Source organism: Caretta caretta, chromosome 10 (assembly GCF_965140235.1).
Source record: "Caretta caretta isolate rCarCar2 chromosome 10, rCarCar1.hap1, whole genome shotgun sequence".
Taxonomy (NCBI): domain Eukaryota; kingdom Metazoa; phylum Chordata; order Testudines; family Cheloniidae; genus Caretta; species Caretta caretta.
The window spans coordinates 38838763-38857099 of record NC_134215.1 but is presented as its reverse complement, the minus strand read 5'-3'; the positions used below and the strand labels follow the sequence as shown (position 1 = coordinate 38857099).

The 18337-nt window shown below is 47.4% G+C and overlaps 1 protein-coding gene across 3 annotated transcripts; it reads left to right on the top strand.

The window, feature by feature from the left end:
- Positions 1-1117: 1117 nt before the first annotated feature.
- On the top strand, positions 1118-17332 carry NME3 (NME/NM23 nucleoside diphosphate kinase 3). 3 transcript variants are annotated; one of them, XM_048866895.2, is made up of 6 exons: positions 1133-1248; positions 3204-3245; positions 3417-3547; positions 5325-5426; positions 5765-5877; positions 8569-17332. In XM_048866895.2, the coding sequence occupies exons 1-6, from the start codon at positions 1203-1205 to the stop codon at positions 8684-8686; spliced, it is 552 nt and encodes a 183-aa protein (XP_048722852.1). In that variant the 5' UTR covers positions 1133-1202; the 3' UTR covers positions 8687-17332. The 3 variants fall into 3 exon arrangements, with proteins under 3 accessions (XP_048722854.1, XP_048722852.1, XP_074989007.1); XM_075132906.1 differs by having other exon boundaries at positions 1139-1248; positions 3137-3245; XM_048866897.2 differs by lacking the exon at positions 3204-3245 and having other exon boundaries at positions 1118-1248.
- Positions 17333-18337: the final 1005 nt, after the last annotated feature.

The window sequence follows — 18337 nt, the reverse complement described above, 5'->3', positions numbered from 1 at the left end:
TATGTATAAATATCTTCTTACTATATGTTCTATTCTATGCATCCAATGAAGTGGGCTGTAGCCCACGAAAGCTTATGCTCAAATAAATTTGTTAGTCTCCAAGGTGTGCCAAAGTCAGATTCAAGACTCACAAAATTTGTCAGACCACTCTGTTTATTAGCAAAGTGCTTTGCCAATGCACCCAGATATGTGAGTTTCCTGCAAAAGCTCAAGCTATTTAAAAGCTTATTTAAACAGATAAGGGAAAGCCAATTTAACATAAGAGACAAAAGGAAGCAGAAACATACAAAGCTTATTTGCAAACTAACATTTACCAATCTCCTAGCTCAGTGGGAGCTCTAAGTTAATTAGTTTGAGGACCCATTCTCTCACACTCCTTAACGTTTCTCTTCCTGACAACTATATTTCAACAAACCCTTCAAGCAGCATTTCTTTAATGAATTATAATTTCAATATAATTCATTCTACTTTCACAGGTGCCACAAGTACTCCTGTTCTTTATATTTTTTCAGATACACATATTGTATCATACACTTTATATGCTTTTATATTGTGTATGTGTGTATTAATGTTTCAATTTCAATTCAAATGTCCAATCACTACATTGGCAACACAGCATGTAACTAGTTCACAAAACGTGGGGGGGAATAGGGAAATCCCTGGACGAAGGGAGTGGAGCCTCAGGGAAGCGGCGGGGCAAGGTGTTCCGGTTTGTGCTGTTAGAAAATTGGCAACCCTAGCTGTGGCCTGGTGGCTGGAGCGTTTGACAGACCTGGCTCTCTGAGATCTGGGCTGACAGTGGACTAAAGGGAGTGTAGTGTACAATAAACTGGGTTTGCTCTTGGGCTTTGTTTGGCACAGTGCTAGGGGGCGGAGGGAAGGCAAAAAAAACCACAAGAACCCCACTCCAAAATCAACCCGCCAGTTTCTTGCAGGCCCTTATGGGGTTTGCCACGGTCTGGGCTGAAGGGCATTTGGATGTGGGGCGGGGCGCCACCACATCGGCCGGTCTGGTTGTGGGGATGGGCAGACCGGGCGGCTGGGTAGACAGGAGCACGCAGAGCGCGCACGAAGAAGTCCGGACCCCAGGAGTAACGTGCGCGCCCTCATCCCTCCCCCACGGGCCCGCGCGCGTTTCGTGCCTAGGCGGTACCGCCCACGCGCCCGGCCGTAGCCCTGTCAGCGCGCGACCGGCTGCCACCATGATCTGCTCGGTGCTCATCCTGTTCGCCAACATCTTCCACAGCGGTGAGTGCCCCTCCCAGGGCGTGGGGGAGCTGTCCGGGGGATGCCTCCTCCCGGGGCGGGGTGAGGAGGAGGGTGGCAGTTCGGGGGTTGTCCCCCCCAGGCAAGGGGAGGGCGGGGTCAGGGGATGTCCTTTATCAGCAGGGGGAGGGGTTGTTCGGAGGATGCCCCCTTAGGCAGGGGGAGGACACAGCAGGTGTGGGGGCACTGATCCCTCCCTTCCTCACCCTTTGCCTCCCCTGACTCAGCTCCTTCAACTTTCACAGCTCTGCCCCCACTCACTCCCACGGAGAGGGGGTGAGGGGGGAATAGGCACAGAGGTGGCTGCTTGGGGCAAGGTGCCTGCTCTGCTGATGACAGGTTTCAGAGTAACAGCCGTGTTAGTCTGTATTCGCAAAAAGAAAAGGAGGACTTGTGGCACCTTAGAGACTAACCAATTTATTTGAGCATGAGCCTCAAATAAATTGCTCAATTTATAAATAATAAAATAATAATATAAATAAATAAATATATAAAATATAAAAATATATAAAAATATATAAATAATAAAATGCTCAAATAAATTGGTTAGTCTCTAAGGTGCCACAAGTCCTCCTTTTCTTTTTGCTCTGCTGATGAGACACTACTGAGAGCAGAGTGGTACCCAACCCTGCTCTGTGGCAGTGAATTTCACTGCAGCTGGTTCACTCTGAATAAAGCATGTAATCAAGCTCAGGGAGGGAACAAAGAGGCCACATAGGAGTTTATTTTACAAGTGGGGAAACTGAGGTACGGAGAAGGGAAGGGAGTCTCCTAAGGTCCCATAGTCATCCCTTAACAAATTTATTAGTCTCTAAGGTGCCAAAAGGACTCCTTGTTGTTTTTGCTGATTACAGACTAACACGGCTACCACTCTGAAACCTTTAACAGTAAAAGAACTGCATGTGGCTCACGAGCCACACTTTCGCCACCCCTGATCTATGCTCTGCAAGGTTAAGTCCCAACTATCAGCTTGCGTGTTCTGTGTAAAAGAATATCCCTGACTGCCTTCCCTAGGCTGTTTTCCACTTACTTAAAGGGTTGTAAAAGAAACATATCCACAGCCTAACAAACCAGTGTAGACCATTGGACAGCCAAATAGGTGAAATCAGCTCTCTAGTGTGGTTTAAAAAAATCATTCAGTCAGATCCCCTGATTATTTTCACAAGCCTTTTTGTTTAGATTCAAATTCAGATCGCTTTAGGAGGCCTGATTTCAAATTCAAAGGCAATATTAGGGCTGGAAAATTCCCAGACTTGTTACATGCTCACTGAGATTACATAGCATAATGTTTTGCCCACATTTTGAAACCCAGAGCAAGTCTGTCTGTGATGGTGGATTTTTTTAATTAAAAAGGCCATGCATTCAGTGGCTTTTATTTTTGTTTCTTTAATTAAGGGAAGTGGATTTATTAAAATATGTCGGACTTGATTAGGGTGCACTAAATGCTGATAAATGTAACAGCTGCTGACTCTTCATCTTCTCTGTGTTCAGTCCAAGAAGGATTGGAACTGGAGCAGGAAAACTCACTGCTGGGTATCAGGAGGGATGTCGTCCTGACAAGTGGACCCAGATTCTCTAGGAGCAAAGGAACTAAAATCTAATGCAAGTCTGTGGTTGGATATTGCTCTTTGTAGCCACCAGGGCTTTCCCCGTCCACCTCAGGAGGATGTCCTCTCCATCCCTCTGCTCCACCCCCCTACCCACCAGACTGCCTGCTACCCCTTGCAAAGGATTACATGGTTGGAAACAACTCCTTCCCAGAGTTCCCTGTCTTTGCCATGGGGAAAGAGGTTATCTCCATTGCTCTGACTTCCAGAGTCCCTGCTGTATGTGTGCCACTAACCACCAGAGCGCTCCTGTTTCATTCCAGTATTGGACTGTCTGTCTCTCAGTGGGAAAGGGGCTGTCTGCAAACCTCTGACTTTTGTCTCCACCAGCCTTTGCCATATATGAAACCAGTTTTACAATCCAAACTGATGGTAAGCTATGCCCCATTCCTATTTGAGTTCCTACCTTAGCAGCATCTGCCTCTTCCCTTATCTCTGGTTTTATTTTTTAATTCCTTGATCCTGGTTGTAGTGACCCCTCTGATCCTGAATGTATGCTGAGGTTTGCTCTAGCCCTAAGTGTTCCTCCTCATCTTCTTTCAGCTTGCACTGGAGTAAATGAGCGCACCTTCCTAGCCATCAAGCCAGATGGGGTGCAGCGGCATCTCATAGGGGAAATCATCAGGCGCTTTGAAAAGAAAGGCTTCAAACTGGTGGGGATGAAACTCATGCAGGTGAGAGGAGCTGGCAGAGCAAGGGCTACCCTGGCACCCTTGTCTCTAAAGGTCCAGTCCATGCTGCCTCACTCTGTGTATGCTCTGTCTTGGGGCTTTAAATCTTTGCAGCAGGGACCTGCTTGCATCCTGCTTGCTGATGGTGCTTTGTAAATAATACCTAGTTTTTATATAGCATTTTTTATCAGTAAATCTCAAAGCGTTTTGCATAGGTCAGTATCATGATCCCCATTTTACATATGAGGAAACTGAAGCACAGAGAGGGTAAGTTACTTGCCTAAGGCAGTGGTTCTCAACTTATTTCACATTGTGGGCTGCATATGCGGCCCACAATGTGCTAACTGGGCTGCAGGGGCTGGGTGTCGGGGCCAGCCAGCAGCCCGCCCCAGACTCCCGCTGTGCATGGCCAGCCAACAGCCTGCCCCGGACCCCTGCCACTCCTGTGGGGTGGGCTGGCTGCCCTGACCCTGGATCCCCGCCCCAGACCGTGTGCTAATTGGGCTGCGGGTTGAGAACTGCTGGCCTAAGGTCACCCAGCCACCCGGAGGCAGTGCTGGCAATAGAATCCATAGAAGCAAAGAAATGTGGGGCTGGAAGAGACCTCAAGAGGTCATCTAGTTTAGCCCCTTGCTCTGGGGCAGGATTAAGTATGCCTGCCTCCTGAGTCACAGTCTAGTGCTTTATCCACTAGGCCACGAATAACAAAGTTCAGAAATGCCTGGTATCAGAGCTGCTGCAAAGTCTCTTGCTGAGGCCATTTCTCCAACATCCCTCCCATGGGAACTCAACGTAGTGAGATATATATATATGGGGGAGGGATAGCTCTTTGGTTTGAGCATTGGCCTGCTAAACCCAGGGTTGTGAGTTCAATCCTTGAGGGGGCCATTTAAGGATCTGGGGCAAAAATTGGGGATTGGTCCTGCTTTGACCTCCTGAGGTCCCTTCCAACCCTCATATTCTATGATATCCTCCTACCACTAGATGGAGACAGGAAACGAAAGGAAAGCTCCCTAGTCCTGTCTCCGTGCAGGTTGCCAGCCCAGCAAGAGGAATTTAATTTGGATCTTTTTCTTGCCACCACCATTCAGGGTCAAGTTTTCCAAAGCACTTTAGTCCTATTTTCAAAAATGACTTAGGCACCTAAATCTCATTGTCAGTCAGGGGAATTGAGCTCTTAAGTCTCATTTCCAAAAGCAACTTGAAGCACTTAGGATCCAAAATCGTTTAGTCACCTTTGAGAATTTACTGTCTCTCTTTTCTTTGGAGCACTCTGCCCCAATCTGTCTTGTGCAATGGACTGTCGTATAGGCTGTTCCATTGTAAGTCTGTTTTGCAGCATTTGTTATGGACCTATAATGGAAACTATTTTTTCATCATCAGTGTAATAGACCCTTGCTGTTATCTAAAGGGCTGCATTGCAAATGCCTTTTCTGAACAGAGCCTGAATTCTGCCCCTGTTGATTACCTGAATCCCTAAAGGTCCTGTGAGGCTATACACAGAAAGCGAGTGAGAACTGAACTGAAAGAGGAAAATGGGATTCCCCAGATGAGGAATGAACACTGATCCAGTTTCACCTGGCAGTTGTTCCTTCCTGGTGAGCTTGATTTCCTCCTCCCAGCTGCACTGCAGAATTCAGGAATCCAGCCCTCAGAGCAGGGAGAGGTCCCTAAACGCCACTTCTAAAGTGGACTCTTCTGGCCACTAGAACAGCCATTATAAGCCATTTTAGGACAGTCCCATCTAGCAAACTAGATCACATGCTGTGTTTGTGCCCAGGCCTCGGAAGACTTGCTGAAGGAGCATTATATAGCCCTCTGTGATCGCCCCTTCTACAGCCGTCTGGTGGAGTACATGAGATCGGGTCCTATTGTAGCCATGGTGAGTGCTGGCCAGGGGCCCCTTTCATGCCTTGAAACGGATATCAAATGCAAGTGCAATTAGCATTGAACTTGAGGCCATTCCATCTTCCCTTCATACCCTTCTGCCAGATCCTCTGGCTGAAGTGTTACACTGTTGCATGTAAAAGTGAAACCTGTGCATATCTTTCTTTTATTCAAACAGATAATCATAGGCTTTCTTGAGGTAGATTCTGCCCTGACTTATCTCTAGGCGTACTCATACAAGGAGGTGGAGTTAGCTGGAGGGTGCTTAGGGTAGGATTTGGGCTTGCTATTCAGCAAGCTGCGGAAGCTGACTCTTGCTGTGCTGTCTTGTAGGTCTGGCAGGGGCTGGATGTGGTAAAGATGGCTCGCGCAATGATTGGAGAAACTAACCCAGCTGATTCCAGACCTGGCACCATCCGAGGGGACTTCTGCATTGAAGTCAGCAAGTGAGAGCCTTGGGTTTGTTTTTGCTGGGGAATCCTGTGTCCCTGTTGCAGGTGGGAGGAGGCTCCTTCTGTGTTCTGCTCCATGTCCCAGTTACTCTCCCACTGACTGAGGGGGAAGATGGGGGAGTGCCTTTAGAGTCAGCTCTCAATGCTCCTGTCAAAGGATCACTTGTGAGGGATGAGCACACCTTACTTTGCCTGGCTCCCAACCTAGGCAGCAAGAGAACAATGCCCAGATGGTCTGTGGCAGGGTGGGGTTCTTCATCTTGTGTAAAGTAGCCACACTTGTGCTACATTTTAGGGATTTTTACCCTAATGGTATGGTCAGTTTGGAGTTAAACCTGAGATCTTCTTGTTTGGGGCCAAAACTAACACCACCATGTTGTAACCATAACTCTCTGGTACCCCCTTGAGGAGAGGGTAGGCACCTCTCATTTCAGTGGTCCCTCCCTGGACCACAGCATTGCTGTGGGGTCATCCCAGAGTCCAGTCCTCTGACTGTGCTGTTTAGGAGTGGGGTGGTTGGGAGGCCACATAAAGTAGCCCAAATAAAAAAAGTCAGGATGCTGTCATATCTCACAAAAGGCAGAGTCCAGAGCCTTCTGAAGGCAAAAGAAGAAGAGGGCCTCGGCAGCAACTCCTGTTTCCTCAGCCTGGGGAAGCTCTGAGTTCCAGCCCTTCTTCTTTCTGAGTGCCACCCAAACTGAACTGGGACCCTGCCTCTCTCCAGGCTTGACAAGACTCACTGGTGTGGTGCTTTGGGGTGGGGCTGATTGTGCCCTCGGGAGCTCTTTAACCCCTTCTAGACTGAGACAGCCCCATCATACGCTGCTTCACACTTCCATAGCAATTTTCATCTTCAGTATGCTGCCCAGGCACTCAACTGATCCTCACAACACCCTACTGAGGGAGAGAAGGATAATCTTCTTTCTACATGTGGGGATTATGAGGCAGGAAGAGTGCATGGACCTGCCCCAGGCCACAGAGGGAATCTGTGTCAGAGCCAGGATTAGATGTTGGGAGTGTCTGGCTCCCAGTCCTGTGCTCACACCATGCCCATCTCCTGTGACAAAATAGTTTGCATAGTACATTTGGCCATGAAGAGCACTATGCTTAAACTGCCTCTTTGGTCTCAGGATGAGCTGTGGAGGAGAGCAGAGGAGATCTTTCCTGCTGCTTTATGCTTTTTTTCTATTAAAACAAAAAAGTGAGGGGTGTTCTGCTTGGCTTTTACCGTATAACTATCAGCAATGTCAAGCCGTCGCTTCTTGAAGCCCTGTAGTGAAGCGACGACTCACCGGTGCACGCCTTCTACTGGTCATCTTGCAATTAGCTCTCTTCCAGTTTACGGAGCGCCCTGTGCAGGCTGGTATCTCACTGGTATGTCCCTCTCAGACCCCGGTGCCCTTTACCCTGGGGTTCTGCCCCAGCAATACCTCCCTGGGGAACCCTCAACCCTCTAAGCCCACCTTGCCTCAGTGGCAACTGCCAGTCATCATCTAACCCCCGTTCACTGGGGCAGACTGCAGTGTAATGGCCACTCATCATTGGCAAGGGGTTAGGACCAGCTGCCGCTGCCTATTCCCAGGCTGCCCTTCTGCAGCCCCAGTACCTTTGTAGCCTTCACCAAGGTCTGCAGCCTGTGGGTTTACCAGGCTGGAGCTCCCCAGCTCCCTTTGCCCTTCCCCAGCACTACTCTGGCTCTAGGTACCTTGCTCCCAGGCAGCTAGCCCTTCCCACTCCAGGGCTAGAGTGAAACTCTTTCAGCTCCTGGCCCCCAGCCCTCTTATAAGGGCCAGCTGGGCCCTGATTGAGCGGTCCACAGGTGTGGCTGCCTTCCTCAATCAGCCTAGCTTTGCTGCTTTTAATTCCTGTTCTCCAGGAGTGGGGCAGTCACCCCACTACAAGCCCCCAGAGCCATGGTGGGGAGCACTCCCAGCCATTAACTGAAGTGGTGGTAGTGCTCAGTGTAATAGATGAGCTGTTCTCCTAGCCCTTAGTCAGGCATATGAGTTAGTTAGGTGTTAAAAGACAAGCAAGAGTCCTGAATTGTCTGAGGCCCTGGCTACACTAGGGGTTTGCAGCAATGAAGCTACACCAATTGGCTGAAATCAGGGCTAATTCTCAGTGTAGCCAATGCCTAAATGAAGCTGACATCCTTCCTTATATAGGTTTCATTTCCTTGGCATCTGATGTCAAACTTACCAGTTCTCCATAGAGTCTTCCAGGAGGGGAAAAACAGGGGTCAGAAGACTTGAATTTCTAATGTAAAAAAAAGCAGCACTACAGGTAAAAAAGGCACTTTCAGCCCTTCATGAAGCAGCTGTTACTGTAGATTAGAAGAGATTATACTGTATAAAAAAAAATGGAGCACCGTAAGAAAATCAGAAGATGGGTTAGCTGTAGGCACTGTTGCTGCTTTGGTGACATGATCTAGGGGAGGGGACTGGTGGGAACTGGCAGCTCCCACATGCCACAGGATAACTGGCAAGTCCTGCTCTCAGCCAGAAGATGGGTGGCTCTGGGGTAGGGTTCTGAGGAATGGTAAGGAACATGAGGATCGTTCAGGTAGGAATGCAACAAGATGGCACTTGTTCAGCAAACTTATTATTTTAGCCAAGATGAAATTACTTCCGGCTCTAGTTCCTCGCTGTATCTGACTTGGAGAGTACCCATTCTCTTTCCTCACAGGAATGTGATTCACGGCAGCGACTCGATTGAGAGTGCCCGGCGGGAGATTTCGCTCTGGTTCCACACAGACAAGCTGACCTGCTGGGTGGACAGCACTGAGCACTGGATCTATGAGTAATAAGAATGGTCTGGGGGAAGGGTATCTTGCTGACACTCAGGCACAGTAAAAACTCATCCATTTCCATTTTTCCTTCTCTGGAGTCACACTGGACTTTGTGATAGTGTGGTTTTTTCATTGGGTGTTTCTATCTAGGGGTGGGTGAAAGGGTAATGGGAAGTCTATTCTGCACTGGTAATTGACTAAATTGCAGCTCTCTGGGATAGTAGCTACTTGGTGCTGCTGGTCTGGTTCTGTCAATGCTCTGCAGCATCCTAAAATCCCAAGGGGTTCAAGATGACCTGCAAAGGAAAGAAAAATGAGCTTGTGCCTTTGGCATCTTTATAATGTACAGAAAAGGCCTGAGAGTTACATTAGAATTTTAGGTCCTGTCTACTATGGAAGGCTCTCTGGTGATTGGAGAACTATTGATATGACGACATCACAAGAAGTAAGAGAGTGAAAGTTGAGCAATTTGAAGATTTTGATTAGAAGGGACCCATGGGATGATCTTGTCTGACCTCCTGCATAACACAGGCCAGGAAACCTCATCAAGTTATTCTTGCATCAAGCCCATAATTTCTGGTTGAGCTGGAGCATATCCAATCTTGATTTAAAGATCATTGTTCCAATGGTTAATTACTTTTGCTGTTAAAAATGTGTACCTTATTTCCAGTCTCAAATTGTGTACCTATACTGGATCTTGTTATGCCTGTGAGATAAGACTGCTCTACTATCAGAAGTAGTGGGGGGAGGGATAGCTCAGTGGTTTGAGCATTGGCCTGCTAAACCCAGGGTTGTGAGTTCAATCCTTGAGGGGGCCATTTAGGGATCTGGGGCAAAAATTGGGGATTGGTCCTGCTTTGAGCAGGGGGTTGGACTAGATGACCTCCTGAGGTCCCTTCCAACCCTCATATTCTATGATTCTAAGTCTCTCTGGACAGGTACTTAGCAGTGGTGATCAAGTCCCCTCTTCACAAGTGAAATAGATTGTGCTTCTTCAGTCTTTCACTGTAAGGTAGGTTTTCAAGCCCTCAAATCTGTCTTGTTGCACTCTTCCAAACCCTTTCCAATTTTCCAACATCCTTCATGAGTTGTGGCACCAGAGCTGGACACGGTATTCCACTAGTAGTTTTACTAATCCCACATACAGAGGTAACATTATCTTCCTAGTAAATAGTCCTATTTATACAGCCAGGGAGCATTCTAGCTCATAGGAACTGCAGACTGGATCAACCACTGGTCCAGCTACTCTAGTACCCTATCTCTGACAGGGGCCAAAACAAGTTGCTTTAGAGGGTGGTGTAAGAACCCTTCAGTAGGCAGATGTAGGATAATATGCCCCCACATTGTGTCATAGAATATTAGGGTTGGAAGAGACCTCAGGAGGTCATCTAGTCCAACCCCCTGCTCAAAGCAGGACCAACACCAACTAAATCATCCCAGCCAGGGCTTTGTCAAGCTGGGCCTTAAAAACCTCTAAGGATGGAGATTCCACCACCTCCCTAGGTAACCCATTCCAGTGCTTCACCACCCTCCTAGTGAAATAGTGTTTCCGAATATCCAACTTAGATCTCCCCCACTGCAACTTGAGACCATTGCTCCTTGTTCTGTCATCTGCCACCACTGAGAACAGCCAAGCTCCATCCTCTGTGAAACTCCCCTTCAGGTAGTTGAAGGTTGCTATCAAATCCCCCCTCACGCTTCTCTTCTGCAGACTAAAGAACCCCAGTTCCCTCAACCTCTGCTCATAAATCATGTGTCCCAGCCCCCTGATCATTTTCGTTGCCCTCCGCTGGACTCTCTCCAAATTGTCCACATCCTTTCTGTAGTGGGGGCCCAAAAGTGGATGCAATGCTCCAGATGTGGCCTCATCAGTGCCGAATAGAGGGGAATAATCACTTCCCTCAATCAGCTGGCAATGCTTCTACTAATGCAGCCCAATATGCCGTTAGCCTTCCTGGCAACAAGGGCACACTGCTGACTCATATCCAGCTTCTCATCCACTGTAATCCCCAGGTCCTTTTCTGCAGAACTGCTGCTTAGCTAGTCGGTCCTCAGCCTGTAGCAGTGCATGGGATTCTTCCATCCTAAGTGCAGGACTCTGCACTTGTCCTTGTTGAACCTCATCAGATTTCTTTTGGCTCAGTCCTCCAATTTGTCTAGGTCACTCTGGACCCTATCTGTACCCTCCAGCATATCTACTTCTCCCTCCAGCTTAGTCATCCACAAACTTGCTGAGGGTGCAATCTATCCCATCATCCAGATCATTAATAAAGATAGGTTTCAGTGGTAGTCTTGTTAGTCTGTATCAGCAAAAAAAACGAGGAGACCTTGTGGCTCCTTAGAGACTAACAAATTTATTTGGGCATAAGCTTTCGTGGGCTAGAACCCACTTCATCAGATGTATGAAGTAAAAGATACAGGAGCAGGTATAAATACATGACAGGATGTGGGTTGCTTTACCAAGTGTTCTGTCAGTCTAACGAGGTAAATCAATTAAGAGGAAGTTACTCACCTTGTGCAGTGATGATAGTTCTTCGAGATGTTTTTCCCTATGGGTGCTCCACTTTAGGTGTCTGTGTGCCCCTGCACCTCTAATCGGAGATTTTTGGTAGCAGTGTCCCGTTGAGCCTGCGCATGTGCTCTCCCTCCCTCGTGGTCTGCCTCGAGGCTATTTAGCACGGCACAGGTGAACCCCCCTCACTTCCTTCTCTACCACAGAGCCCTATAGAGAACTCCAAAGTAGAGGGGAGGAGGGCGGGCTGTGGAGCACCCATAGGGACACACATCTCGAAGAACCATCATTACTGTACAAGGTGAGTAACTTCCTCTTCTTCTTCGAGTAGTGTCCCTATGGGTGCTCCACTTCAGGTGACTCCGGAGCAGTACCCACCACTGGAGGCTGGGACTTCGGAGCGGAGTCTTTTACTACGGCGAGTACTGTGGAGTTGAAGATGGTGTCAGTGGCCAAATCTTCAGTGATCACATAATGTTCTGAGAAAGTATGGACAGAGACTCCAATCATTGCTCTATAGATTGGGGAGATAGGGGTATCCCTATGGATTGTGATTGAGGTAGGAACTGATCTCATGGAGTGCGTATGGACAGAAGCAAGTTGCGCCCTTGCTAAGTGATTAATGCAACTAGAGACCCATTTGGATAGTCTTTGAGGAAATATCACAGAGCTTTTGGATCTTTCTGTGGACGAAAGGAAGAATTTAGGGGATTTCCTGAAGTCCTTAGTTCTGTCCAAGTAGAATGCGAATGTCCTTCTAGTATCTAGCATATCCACAATTGTCTCCCAGTTGTCACAATGTGGTTTTGGGAAAAAACAGGGAGATGGATCTGTTGATTCATATGGAAAGTGCAGAAAAAGTAGGGAGAAACTTGGGATATGGCCTTAGAGTGGTTGTTTATTTATTTATTTAAAGACAAAGGCCATGAATGATGGGTGTGCCATCAGGGCCGCTATTTCTCCTAGGTGTCTAGCTGAGGTGATGGCAATTAGAAATGCTGTCATCATGGACAGGTGTAAGAGAGAACAAGTTGCCCTGGACTCGTAGAGAGGTCTAGTCCAAGCCCTGAGAACTAGATTAAAGTCCCAGGCTGGAGCGGGTGGTGTCACATGGGGGAAGAGAGTCCCAATGCCGTTAAAGAGTCTACGCATTAGTGGTTGAGCAGACTCCAAGTGGGAAGCCATTTTTGCCATGAGATGTACCTTAAAGGAGCTGAGTGAGAGTTTAAAAATGTAAAAAGAAAAGGAGTACTTATGCTCAAATAAATTGGTTAGTCTCTAAGGTGCCATAAGCTTTTGTGAGCTACAGCTCTGTAGCTCACGAAAGCTTATGCTCAAATAAATTGGTTAGTGTCTAAGGTGCCACAAGTACTCCTTTTCTTTTTGCGGATACAGACTAACACGGCTGTTACTCTGAAACCTTTAAAAATGTAGTGCAAAATCAGAGGGAGGAAAGATGAAGTTGGGTCTGTCCGTTTGGAATGGTACAAACTTGGAGTCATTTCCATTTTGTAGATAGGTATGTGGAGTGGTCAACTTGTGGTTGTGGTGCAACATGTGTTTCAGCTTGTCAGAGCATTCTGCTTCTAAGCCTTGGAACAAAGAAAGAGCCAAGCCTAGAGGCGGAGGACCCATGGGTTGGGGTGAAGGGTCAGCCCATTGTTTTGAGAGAGCGGGTGAGGAATGGGCTGACGTCAGAGGAACAGGAGGGCATATTGCCATCTGCATCAGGTAAGAGAGCCAGACTTGTCAAAGTCAAGAGGGGCAATCACAATAACTCTCGCTTTGTTTCATTGAATTTTCAACAGAATCTTGGATAGGGTAGGAAACTGGGAAAAGACATACAAGTGGGCCCTGTCCGCTGGGAAGATGAGGGCAACTGCCAGTGAATGTTTCCCCAAAGGGTGGCTATATCTTGAAGCACCTGTGAATTCAGTATACACTCATTGTCATGAGAAAATTCCAACTGAGACTGTTGGTTATCCCATTCTGTATCCCTTGTAGACAGACAGCTGAGATGAGCACATTGTGATGGGTGCATCAGTTCCAAAGTTTGAATGCTGTCTTGCAGAGGGAGGGAGATCTGGCAGCTCCTTGGCAGTTTATACAAAACATACAGGTCACATTAAGTCCATCATAACCTTTGTGTGTTGTTTTTGATGAAAGGCAGAGTTTGTGCACAGGCACTCTTGACAGCCCCTAGCCCCAAAAGAGTGATATGGAAGGTCATTTCTGTGGAAGGTCATTTGTCCTGAACCTTGTTGTTGTGTAGGTGAGCTCCCCAGCATGTTAGGGAGACGTGTCCCAGGGTGGTGAATGTGGGTAATGAGAGGAGCGCTCTTGCTTGTACTGCATCAGGTTGGTGCTGATAAAGTCCAGTCACTGTACCGGGGTTAGTATGCCACTACAGTGAAATGAACCTTGGAGACTACCCTGCATGGAGCAGCCTGTACCTATAATGATCCTGCCCCAAAGGTAAGCAGTGGGAATCTCCTGTGCAATGGTTGTATAGAGATATGGAATCATAGAATATCAGGGTTGGAAGGGACCTCAGGAGGTCATCTAGTCCAACCCCCTGCTCAAAGCAGGGCCAATCCCCAATTAAATCATCCCAGCCAGGGCTTTGTCAAGCCTTAAAAACTTCTAAGGAAGGAGATTCTACCACCACATATGGAATACCACCACATTCCAGTGTTTCACCACCCCCTTAGTGAAGAAGTTTTTCCTAATATCCAACCTAAACCTCCCCCACTGCAACTTGAGACCATTACTCCTTGTCCTGTCCTCTTCTATCACTGAGAATAGTCTAGAACCATCCTCTCTGGAACCACCTCTCAGGTAGTTGAAAGCAGCTATCAAATCCCCTCTCATTCTTCTCTTCTGCAGACTAAACAATCCCAGTTCCCTCAGCCTCTCCTCATAAGTCATGTGTTCCAGACCCCTAATAATTTTTGTTGCCCTTCGCTGGACTCTCTCCAATTTATCCACATCCTTCTTATAGTGTGGGGCCCAAAACTGGACACAGTACTCCAGATGAGGCCTCACCAATGTCGAATAGAGGGGAACGATCACGTCCCTCGATCTGCTCGCTATGCCCCTACTTATACATCCCAAAATGCCATTGGCCTTCTTGGCAACAAGGGCACACTGCTGACTCATATCCAGCTTCTTGTCCACTGTCACCCCTAGGTCCTTTTCTGCAGAACTGCTGCCTCGCCATTCGGTCCCTAGTCTGTAGCTGTGCATTGGGTTCTTCCGTCCTAAGTGCAGGGTCCTGCACTTATCCTTATTGAACCTCATCAGATTTCTTTTGGCCCAATCCTCCAATTTGTCTAGGTCCCTCTGTATCCTATCCCTGCCCTCCAGCGTATCAACCACTCCTCCCAGTTTAGTATCATCCGCAAATTTGCTGAGAGTGCAATCCACACCATCCTCCAGATCATTTATGAAGATATTGAACAAAACCGGCCCCAGAACTGACCCCTGGGGCACTCCACTTGACACCAGCTGCCAGCTAGACATGGAGCCATTGATCACTACCCGTTGAGCCCGACAATCTAGCCAACTTTCTACCCACCTTATAGTGCATTCATCCAGCCCGTACTACTTTAACTTGCTGACAAGAATACTGTGGGAGACAGTGTCAAAAGCTTTGCTAAAGTCAAGAAACAATACAGCCACTGCTTTCCCTTCATCCACAGAACCAGTAATCTCATCATAGAAGGCAATTAGATTAGTCAGGCATGACCTTCCCTTGGTGAATCCATGCTGACTGTTCCTGATCACTTTCCTCTCATGTAAGTGCTTCAGGATTGATTCCTTGAGGACCTGCTTCATGATTTTTCCGGGGACTGAGGTGAGGCTGACTGGCCTGTAGTTCCCAGGATCCTCCTTCTTCCCTTTTTTAAAGATTGGCACTACATTAGCCTTTTTCCAGTCATCTGGGACTTCCCTCGTTCACCACGAGTTTTCAAAGGGAAGTAGGCACCCTGTAAGTTCAGGGCTAGAAATCAATCTCTTTGCTCTAGAGCTGGTCCTAACTGCAGTGAAGCAAGGTAAGGTGACTTCTGACTGGCGTGACAGGTGTATAGATAGCAGCTGATGCTGTAAGGTATCATTGTTCAGGCCCCCGACCAGCTCATCAAAGTGCTTATAAGAGGCAGTTTGAGAGATTATGGACTGGGGTGCAGACAGTTCTCACTTTTGAGCCCTGGGCCTCTTACACTGTGGTTCATAACAGCACAGAGATGGTGAGTATTGAGAAGATTGTGATCTATGGTGTGGTTGAGAGGTATATCTTCTCTTCTGTTCCACAGTGTAGATTCCTAAGGAGTGTAGTGCGGTCCGAGAATCCTTCAGGATGTGGAGAGAAAATCTGTCTTCTCCGCAAAGAGTTTGGCCCTTCAAATTGGAAGTCTGTAGCTCTTTGGGCAATCTAGAGAGGTGTAATGAACAAAAAAAAAAAAAAAAACAAACAAACACACAACCCACAACCGTACCACTGTCATGGAGACTGGGCGGACAGCTGTAACAGTTACATCCAGTAATGTCTCTAGGACCGGTCTGTCTATTAACTGACCTTCTCTAAGAATGGTCTGAATCTGTTCTTTTTGTGTTTCCAGTAATGTTTCAGAAACATCCTGGGTTTCCCAAGATTAACAAAATTGTTCTGGCCATGACAGTTTGGTAATTTATGACTCTAAACAGTAATGTTGTTGATGAATACGCCATCTTGCGAAGCCTGATCATATGGATTTGACTTGGCATTATGTTGCTCGCTTCATGCATTAACCACATCCACTGTGATGGAGTTGGGTTGCGGATGTTGAAAACAAAGTCTGCCTCTTTGGGTAGAGATGTAGGGTTGTTTTTGTTTACACTCTGTTGCTGGTTGGGTGCGATGGAGGCTGGCTCTGCCAGATGATTTTGGTAGGATCTAGAATCAGCTCATTAATTGGGAGGACAGTTCTAGATGAGAAGGTAGCGTGCAGACTTTCCACCAACTTGTGATGTGTATCTGCCACCTCCTTTAAGGGAATCTGCAGCTCATCTGCCACCCTCTTGGTAAGATCCAGAAAGTTCTTAAATCTTCATCTAGTGATGAGAGGTGGGCAGCACAGTCTCATCTGGGAGAGATGAGGAAAAGTGTGCTGAAGAGGTTGCTTCCTTTTCAGGTGTGGTTTTTTTGTTTGTTTGTTTTTCCCCTTCCTCCTTCTTCCCTGTTCTGAAAAAGCTCTCTCCTGTCCTGGCTCAGGTGCTCTCCAGCCCTGGCTCAGGTGCCAGGCTGTAGCAAACCATCTGGTGGACTCTCCCTGAGAGACGGTCACACCATGTGTGTGTATATACACCCAAAGAGTTACAATATGGCCTTGGGAGGGAGAGGCAGGCACGGGCAGTTGGCGTGATGGAATTGGGGATGACCCTTTGTGATGTTATTGACTTGAACTGGGACCGTATATAACATTGTTGCCACCAAGGTCCTGTAGTGGCACCAAATCTTGTATAAAGGGGGTCAAATAAGGTGTCTAAGATGAGGTTATGGTTTGCTGGTTAGGATTATGCTATCTGTTTGCATATATCTTTAAATACAAAAATGATACAAGTATTGGCTCTATACTGTGTGTATTCCAAATTTATGCTATGCTTCTGGGTGACAATCAGCCAAGTTGGTGTAAGCTCTGCCTAGCCTGCTTGATGGCCCATTAAGGACCATCAGCTATACAAGTGACCCATTGAGAGAAGGTAGACACGCCTCGTGACTCAGCAAGGTATGCAGGGACCTGCCTATGGACAGAACTCTGAGGTTTTTCCTGACCATGTGATGGACAGCTTGTCCTTGGGACAAAGAAAGAAAGACCACATGGCAGGAGAATATAAAAAGCTGCTGCAGCTCCTCCATCTTGTCTTCAATCCTGCTTCTTACCTCTGGAGGAACTTTGCTGCACTGAAGCTTTGAACCAAGGACTGAATGACCCATCCCAGCTGTGGATGTACTCCAGAGACTTGATCTGAACCTGCAGTTTATTCCATCACTGCTGCAAGCCTGAACCAAGAACTTTGCCATTACTGTATGTAATTGATTCCATTTAATCAATTCTAGCTCTCATCTATATCTTTTTCCTTTTATGAATAAACCTTTAGATTTTAAAGGATTGGAACAGCATGATTTGTGGGTAAGATCTGATTTGTATATTGACCTGGGTCTGGGGCTTGGTCCTTTGGGATCAAGGGAACCTTTTTTCTTTTACTGGGGCATTGTTTTCGTAACATTCATCCCCATAACGAGTGGCACTGGTGGTGATCCTGGGAAACTGGAGTGTCTAAGGGAATTGCTTGTGAGACTTGTGGTTAGCTAGTGGGGTAAAACCAAAGTCTTCTCTGTTTGGCTGGTTTGGTTTGTCTTAGTGGGCATAGAAACCCCAGCCTTGGGCTGTAACTGGCCTGCTTTAAGCAGTTTGTCCTGAATTGGCACTCTCAGTTAGGTCCCTCCAGAACCAGCCTTGTTACACCCTTGTAGTGTGGTGGTGGGCCACCTTGAGGGGCCAGGGAACGAGCTTCTCCTGGCCAGTGTCAGATTTGTCAGTTGGTAAGGGTGCCACTGACTGGGGTATTGGCAGTATACAGCCCAGTGCTAAGAGCGATTCTGGTTGCCGGGACGTGCTCGCTACCAGGGTCCTGGTACCAAGTAATGGGGATTGTGTTTCTTCCCCAATCATCAGGTCTCCAGGGTACCAGAGCTCATGCAGTACCATGGGTTCATTTGGTACCACAGAGGAAGGTCCGTGGTACATTGTCAGTACCAATAGTTGGGCAGAGCACTCCCTAAATGAGAGTTTTGCCCAGTACAAAAAGTTCGTTGGTGCCACTTTTTTAGAGACGGTATGGTAATTGTCTCTTCCTGGGTACTGAGACCACAGGTCTCCAGAGTATCAGAATACCTGTGTTACCATGGGCTCATCCAGAACCCCAGAGGAGTGTCTGTAGTCGGTATCAATGGTTGGGAAGGTGCAGAACACTTCCTAGATGGGAGTTTTGTTGGATCTGGTACCAAAGGGTTTCTATATGCTGCTCTTTTAGAGATGGTATGGTAACTATCCCCTCTCCTTAGGGATACCATTGCCTCAGAGCATGACAGTGGAAGCCTCTGGTATCTG

What these genes read in the sequence shown, in the direction of transcription:
- NME3 (XM_048866895.2), top strand. Translation starts at nt 1,203, where the DNA reads ATGATCTGCTCGGTGCTCATCCTGTTCGCCAACATCTTCCACAGCG. An exon ending in CGCCAACATCTTCCACAGCG is followed by an intron (nt 1,249 to 3,203) that starts GTGAGTGCCCCT and finishes TGTCTCCACCAG; the next exon opens with CCTTTGCCATATATGAAACC. An exon ending in TGGGGATGAAACTCATGCAG is followed by an intron (nt 3,548 to 5,324) that starts GTGAGAGGAGCT and finishes GTTTGTGCCCAG; the next exon opens with GCCTCGGAAGACTTGCTGAA.